The 8,163-nt window shown below is 30.7% G+C and overlaps 2 protein-coding genes and 1 long non-coding RNA gene across 3 annotated transcripts; 2 read left to right on the forward strand and 1 right to left on the reverse strand.

Annotated features, from left to right (window-relative positions):
* The first annotated feature begins 2,481 nt into the window (after positions 1-2,481).
* Positions 2,482-3,449, forward strand: LOC129917206 (pro-corazonin-like). Its single transcript, XM_055997603.1, has 3 exons — positions 2,482-2,508; positions 2,768-2,964; positions 3,032-3,449. The coding sequence occupies exons 2-3, from the start codon at positions 2,783-2,785 to the stop codon at positions 3,201-3,203; spliced, it is 354 nt and encodes a 117-aa protein (XP_055853578.1). The 5' UTR covers positions 2,482-2,508; positions 2,768-2,782; the 3' UTR covers positions 3,204-3,449.
* Positions 3,450-6,291: 2,842 nt separating this feature from the next.
* Positions 6,292-6,919, reverse strand: LOC129916604 (uncharacterized). Its single transcript, XR_008772511.1, has 2 exons — positions 6,811-6,919; positions 6,292-6,725 (listed from the first exon to the last, which is right to left on the reverse strand). It is a non-coding gene; the product is annotated as an uncharacterized LOC129916604 (long non-coding RNA).
* On the forward strand, positions 6,530-6,963 carry LOC129916603 (pro-corazonin-like). Its single transcript, XM_055996636.1, has 2 exons — positions 6,530-6,711; positions 6,771-6,963. The coding sequence occupies exons 1-2, from the start codon at positions 6,530-6,532 to the stop codon at positions 6,961-6,963; spliced, it is 375 nt and encodes a 124-aa protein (XP_055852611.1).
* The last annotated feature ends 1,200 nt before the right edge of the window (positions 6,964-8,163 follow it).

The following is an 8,163-nucleotide window of genomic DNA, read 5'->3' on the forward strand; positions in this document are numbered from 1 at the left end:
ATACAAAGGAAAAAATTTAAAATTTGAGAATTTTAGCCAGGGGGCGTGGCAACTGCCTATTTCCGGTGAATTTTCATCAAATATTATAGAGCATTTCTAACTTTCGTAGAACATTAAAATTTGGTAGAATGGTAGACCTGGGAGTTTATACAAAAGAAAAAATTTGACAATTTTAGACAAGGGTCGTGGTAACCGCCCATTTTCTCTGAGCAATACCTTGCAAAAAGGAGTGAAATCACAACAAAAACATTACTGTTAAAAAAAGAGCCAAGTTCTCCTATGTTGAAGTTATGCTACCACAAAAAGTACTGAAATGTAAAAGTGTTGTGATTAAGTATTAAAGAGAGAGAGAGAGAGAGAGAGAGAGAGAGAGAGAGAGAGATGGAGAGAGAGAGAGAGAAAGAGAAAGAGAAAGAGAAAGAGAAAGAGAAAGAGAAAGAGAAAGAGAAAGAGAAGAGAAAGAGAAAGAGAAAGAGAAAGAGAAAGAGAAAGAGAAAGAGAAAGAGAAAGAGAAAGAGAAAGAGAAAGAGAAAGAGAAAGAGAAAGAGAAAGAGAAAGAGAAAGAGAAAGAGAAAGAGAAAGAGAAAGAGAAAGAGAAAGAGAAAGAGGGAGACAACTTAAACAACTTCTATGACCATTTTAGATTTAAAAGACTACAGGACAGGATCAAATGAGACCAAAGATATCAAGATATGACCACTCTAAAAAAGCATTAATCCTTTTTATGAAATGATGTATGTATACTTCTTCTTTATTATATTGGCTTCCATAATATTAGATACATTTGTATTGTATATAAAAAAAACCCGTTTAGTTTATGTGGAAGTTTAACAATCCAGATTCTTTGAAAAAACTGTTAAAAGATTTAAATAAATACTAAGCCAAACGCTTTTTTGGCGATTACCGATAATCAAATTTAAAGCTCCAAAATATTTCACTGGATTCTACTTATTTAACCATATCAAAAACCATTTTAATAGTCAGGTTAAAGTTTAATATTTACCTAAATGAGCTTTAAATTTGATTGGTAGCCCCCATTGACTTCACTTTAATTTTCTATGCTTGTTTCTTATCTTTTTATGCCCGCTTAATTTGTCGCCTAAATTCGCTAAATTTGACAGCGACTCTACTTTGAGGATTGTCACTTAAGTCAATTGTGGCTTATGTTTACACTAGTCGACTTACGCCGAAAGCTTTCCACACAGCAAAAGTCGACTCGTGAAAAGTGATCATTACAGTATCATTGTTAAAAGATTACTCACTGAAATAATTGAGAATTTGTTTTCGGAAAGGGTTAGCTTAGTAAAGTTTTAATCTTAAATTATTGAGAAAAAAAATGTATTGATGGAACAAGTTCAATAAGTTCATTCTGGCACTTAGATGACAAAATCAAGGCAAAACAAAACGATATCAAAAACCAAAGCTATATTTTTTTTTTTTAATTTTTCCAATATCTCATTGTATGGAATGTAGAAAAATATGAACAAGGTATACATACTCGTATTTTAACTTGAAACATGTACACGGAGAAAAAAAGGGCACCTTGAAGTAAGATGATGCGCACATTAAATTCCTCCACCTTAAAATAAGGTGATATCCGCCTAAAATAAGGTGATTCCACTTAAACTCAATTAAATTTAATGTGAACTTTATCTGATTTTAATGTGAATGTTAATCTTAAGAAAACCGACTATAAATAAAATTTTTTAAATTATAGTCGAACTTTAGCTTAAGTTGCAGTTTATCATGCTTATTTCCAATAGTGAGATAGCACGATGAAGGCATTCGCCTAGTGACCCAACAGTTCGATCCCCAGTGGCTGCCAGTTCTTTTCTTTTATTTGCGCATTCAAGAAATTAATGTGATTTGTCACCTTAATTTAAGGTGGAAGTCATCTTAGCGTAAAACCATGTTTTCATCGTGTACCTATGTAAGTCATTTGAGTTTACCAAATAAATAAAAAAAAACTCTGATGTGTCTTTCTGGAAACAAAAAATACCAACGATAAGATTATAGGTTCAATTGATACGTTACCGGAAAATTACTCTCACTGTTTTATTTTTTAAATAATGACTTTTGTTTCTAAAAAAGATACAAATGTAAGAAACCTACTCATGTATAAAATTCTAAAGACCAAACTTTCACTTTTTTAGGATACAACGGCTATATTCCAGTTTTTTTTTTTCTATTTAATTCATCCTTTTTCTTTTGCGAGGGTGTTTTAGTGCTTGGTTCAAGCATAGCAATTTTAATCAGTAAATGCATTGAATTTGTTTACCCGCCTGATAAGCATCATTCTACCTAAAAACAATAGGTGTTAATAATCCTCGTTAATCCAAATACACACGCCTTCAAGGCAGACACATAATAGAAGCTTTTAAGCTCATACCAGTGTAATGCTGAATGTAATTTACTTCATGTAGAATAGAATAGAATGTATATTGAACTATAAAAGGGTTAAGATTCACGAAGAAGGACCATAGTCAGAGTTTGATTCTTCTATCTAAAGTAAGTGTTTCTGTTAGTGTTTGTAAAACAACTGGTTTTGTCTATCGACGGTGGCGGTGGCAATATTGAAAATTGGGAAAATGAAAAAATATTTTTCGGTTTGTCGAAAAGATATTACTCATTTCGCCATTTCGAAGTTTCTAATATATTTTTAATACTATATGGAAAAACATGCAAAATTTTAATACTAATTGGTTGAATAGCTGACCTAACAGTGCATAATAATTTAATACATGCTGCTTTTGATATTATTTTTCAGTTTCTCAAAAACATCATGCTTCGTTTTTTGATCCTTTCTTTGGTTTCGTTTGCCGTCATCATTAGTTGCATGGGACAGACTTTCCAATATTCCCGCGGTTGGACAAATGGTAAGAGATCATCATCTCATCTTCACGAAGATCCAGCATTAGCTGAAATATTCGAAGCTCCAACAGAGTCAGAAAGGCGGTTAGAAAAGTAAGCTAAATACTCTATTAAAAAAAATATTTTGTTATTTTTAATTTTTTAATCTACATTTATCTAGGTGCATTTTTCAACTTCAACATTTCATGCATAATCCATACTTGATGCGACCATCACCATATGCCACCAACCTATTCACAAGTAGCAACAGCGGTAATATCCGCCATCAACCAAATGAAATGTTTGAAGATTCAGCTTCAGAGCCTGCTGAGTTCTCAACAAAACATAATTAAAGGATTAATTATAAGACTTGCAACAACAACTCTAATCAAGACAACTCCTAGATAAAAAATGCTTTGAAATTTGAGAATCATTATATTCATCATCGAATCATTGTGAATCAATGTGAAGTAAAATTTATTTTATAATTTAAACTTTCAATAGGATTAAAAATCCTTAAAAAAATAAAAAAAAAAATATTTATTTATGGATGTAAATTATGTATAAACATTTTAAAGAGGCTGGACTTAATATAAGAATTTTAGGAATAAAATAAATAATTAGAAAAGAAAAACAAAAGGAATTTCATTTGGTATGATTTAGGAAAAAGGACATCTAGTGAGAGCTCGGTCCAATGTGGAAAACAATTTTCGGAGCATAAACTAAGGGCCATTTGCTGAATCGAGACTTAAATAATTTATGTTGAACATAAACTCTTATTCCCTACTTTTTCCTCTATGTAAACTGTCACCTAAGGATTTATGTAGAACATAAATGTTTAAGTTTCGATTCAGCAAACGGGCCTTAATAACACAGACTTATGTTAGAATTTTTTCCTCGTTTCACATAATTTCACAAGTGAACAAAACAATGAAAAGGTGGTACGCGAGTTAAAGTTGTTAATGGAAGGTGTTGCTTCTAAAACTGATACATAGAAAGATAGAATTGAAGGTCCTTTTTTGTATCGTATTGTCAAGCATAGTTTGACAAATAGTTCCTATTTTACGAAAATAACAAGTTCACATGAAAAATTGAAAATTGAAACAACCGAATCAAAACTAAGCCGTTCTTTGTAAAGTGTAAAATCAACGATTATGGTGTACACATGAAAAAAGTAAAATTAATTATTACTTTATCTCATTCCAAAATTCCTTCCGTTTTTAATTTAGCGTAATACTGCAATCTTCTTTAATTTGAATAGATATTGGAATTGATCATTACGTCGCTCTTTGCAAAAGTGAAATAAGAGAAATTTAAAAAAAAAACTTATTGTTTGGGAAGATCATAACATGAATGAAATTTGGCTTTATTCAATTTGTCATATAAAAATAAATCCAACTTGTCCCCATTTTTCAACATATATTACTATTTTTGCTAGAGTGAAAAAAAGATCAAATGGAGAAAATCAGATTTTTCAAAAAAAATAAAAAATGACCTCTTTTCATTTTGCCTTAGTTCTTAGATTTGTGATATGAAATGTTTCAAATATATTAAAATGTTTCTTATCATTTTAGGCCGAGTCTGTTTACAATGTCTAACTCCAATTTTGTTAACCTTTTTGACTATTGTTTATTATGATGAAAAAAGTACGTATACACCCCAGTGAACCAACACCATATTTTCGTTAAATAAATTTTTTTAAGCAAACTAAAAATGCAGTTTTTATTAAAATCACTTAAAGCATTATGTATTCTTAATTTAATTGAAACCAACCGAGCCATTTTTGAGAAAATTGTAACTATCGAAAATGTTATATGGGAGATGCCCGTTCTGAAGGAGGTAGTAAAAAAATAAAAATACCAGTACTATAAAACTGTAATGAATGTAAACAAAATTTGCGTATTGACCTGTCTCAAGATAAGAACAAAATTTAAAAAAAAGGAGTCGTAAATGACTTAAAAATCATCTTAACAGAATTCGTTTAAACCCTAGCTCCTTGTTCAGATCGACGAAAACGACTTTTTCGAACTTCTTCATCATCGTTTTGTTGGTTAAGATTTAAACATCGAATTTTGTCACACAAAAAGGAAGTAAAACATTGTTCAAGCCATATTCAAACTGCTTATTACTTCAGGGATTGATTGAAAGAAGTTGAACTTTATATTTTTCCTCTAAACATTTATAATTTAAAAATAGTTTTAAGTTGTTTTTGAGTAGCCATTGAGCTTGAATGCTTTCTAAACAAAAAGTGTGTATTTTGTTTATTAATTCATGAAATAATAAAACCTGTAGTTTGTACGAGCCATGAATTTCGAATGTTCACAAATGAATATGTGCAAATATTTGCGTCCATCTGGTACATGAAACTGTATAGAGCGGGCGGCCACTGCAGAAACGCCCGGTCTAGCAGCTTTAATGCGTAAAGTGTACCGCCCATACAAATTGCAAAAGAAAATGCAATTTTCTCAAAAATGAGTCTTAGTAATTTTATTAAACTTACTTAAAGTAGTTTTTAGTTTTTCTCCAAAAATACGGATATAGTAAAATTATGATACATATTTCATTGTTTTTTTTTTTTTTTTTTTGTAAAAAACAACTTTCATTGAGGTCGGCTCTTTCCCATATATTTGTTGAAGAGTTAAACCAACCTTGGTTAAAAAAATAAATAGAGGTAGTTCTCAAAATATAAAAGGATATATATTATTGACCTATAGTTACAATTTTACATTTTTAATGGTAAAGTAATATAAATGTAATATATAGATACTTTGAACTAGAAGAGCAAGTACGTGCGACCCAGTCGTGTTACAAAATGCAAATAATAAAAATACCAAAATAAAATCAAATTTTCTTTTCTTTAATGTGTTACTTTAAACTGAATATAGGCGAACAGCTCCTTTATGCGGAGGCGGTTTGTACTTTGCCAAACTAGTAATTTTAATTAGTAAATGCATTGACTTTCCTTACTCAATTGATAAGAATCGTGTATTTCGTAACCAAAAAACAATAGGTGTTAATAATCCATGTTAATCCTGCCAACACGCCCAAAAGGCTCCCACACATATTTGGTATTTGTAACCTTATTTTCTTCAAGATAAATTGGACTATAAAAGGGTTAAGTTAATTCAAGAAAATTGTAGTCAAAATTTGATTCTTCCATCAAGTACAAGTGTGCTCTAAGTTAAATCTTTTTCTCGTCTGAAGAATATTCTATTGGTAATAAAAATATATTGAGTTGCTTTCATGTGCAAAGTATCTAAAAAAGTTCAAATAATTGTTTACTTGAGTCGAAATCCTGTTTACTAAGCTTAAATTTTGCACCTCGTTTTCACTTAACACTTAAAAAAAATAAGTTTTTCAAGTCAACTTACATGATTTTTGTGAAGATTCTGCGGGTGCAGAATGCAAAATGCAATTAAATAAATAATTCCATAAAAAATATTCTATAAAAATGGATAGTTTACTCTACAGAAAATTATAGCTAAATAGATTGAGCTTCCAAAACTGTTTAAGTTTGACATTCATTGTTCTCTTCCATCAAAATATTGAACCCCTCTTTGAACCTCGTATTACAACCTAACATATATCACAACCATTTTCCTTTAACTTCGCATACAGATGTCACTTCTATTCACTTGTTACATTTTCTACTTTTTCAAATAGATTATCAATACACATCATGCTTCGTTTCGCTGTCTTCTCTTTGGTCTCGTTTGCCATCATCTTCAGCTGCATGGGACAAATGTTCCAATATTCCCGAGGTTGGACAAATGGCAAGAGGTCATCATCTCATCTCCACGCCGATCCAGCAATTGCTGAAATATTCGAAGTTCCATCAGAGTCCGAGAGGAGATTGGAAAAGTAAGTTCAATTTCCTAGAAAAACATTGATGTTCGTCACTTTTAAAATTGTATTCTTAGATGTATTATTCAATTACAACGTTTCATCAATAATCCATACCTAATCCGACCATCATATGCCACCATTGGCAATAGCAACCTTTTCGCCAACGGAAATGGTGGCAGTGGCAACAGCATTCGCCATCAATCAAATGAAATTTTTGAAGATTTGGCAGCTTCAGAGTCTGGTGAGTTCGCTACAAAGCACAATTGAAGGATTAATTGTATAAGTCCTTCCAACAACAACAACCATCAAGACAACATCACAACAACTACCACCACCACCACGACACTGCTTAACCAATCTCCTAAATAATAAATGAATCGCTTATGGACTTGAGAGAACCACCACAAATAATATGCATTTTAGGCTTGTCAATCAATCTAAAATAAAACTTGTATTTAATAATTTATGTTGGCAATTATAGAAAATTTATTTAACTTATTTATGATGTCTTATGAATTTGTACATGATGAAGGATTAAGGGTTTTAAGTTTAAAATGCAATGAAGAACATTAATATTCATTAATAAATCTACAACTCCGCCTAAAAGTTGAAAATTAGATTTTAGGTACTTCGACCTAAAATGTCCCTAAAAATGCATTTTAGTGAATAACTCCGCTAAATGTAATGGTCAGGGGCCTATTGCACCAACCACTTTGCACTTTGCATTTTGCAAAATAATACTTTTCTGCAAAGCAAAAGTGCAAAGTGTTGCACCAAACATTAAAAGTTGCCCCACTTTGAACTTTGCAATTTTTGATGTTTTTTTGCAAAGCAAAAAGTGCGGGCGTTGCACCAACTAAAAATGGAACTTTGCGTAATTTGAAAATTTGCAAAGTAAAGCCGTAAATAGTTTCAACTTCTTTGCGTTGTTTAAAAAGGTTGACTCCTTTTGACGTGTCAAATAGTCACGATTTGTAACTATTTCGAATTCACTTCCATGATCTGAGTTTAGTGTGTTGATCCGTGAATTCAGATGTTTGCGTTTTCAAGAAAATTCAAACATTTTTATTTCTTTTATTTATAGCGGAAAAATTAAATTAAAATTTAATTTTTGAAATTTTATGATGGGAGAAAATTTATTTTGAATAAAAACATGATTTTCAGTTATAATAATGGAATTGGCATTATTCTAAAAAAAATTGGTAGTTTGACAGTTTAACATTATCTATCCTAAATGATTTGTAATAAGAACACAACAAATTCTAAAAATGCCACTTCAACTTGTTTTCACATACTAACCATACTTATTTAATCTTAATAGTTAATTATTCCTAATTTCAAAATGTATTCTTAATTTTACATCACTCACGTAACTATTACTATACTATTTACCTCCAAAAAGTCATTCAAAGCGATTTATTTAAATTATCATTTAATATACCCGAACTTTACACTAGAAATGGCCAT

The sequence above is a fragment of the Episyrphus balteatus genome, chromosome 3, assembly GCF_945859705.1.
Source record: "Episyrphus balteatus chromosome 3, idEpiBalt1.1, whole genome shotgun sequence".
Lineage (NCBI taxonomy): Eukaryota > Metazoa > Arthropoda > Insecta > Diptera > Syrphidae > Episyrphus > Episyrphus balteatus.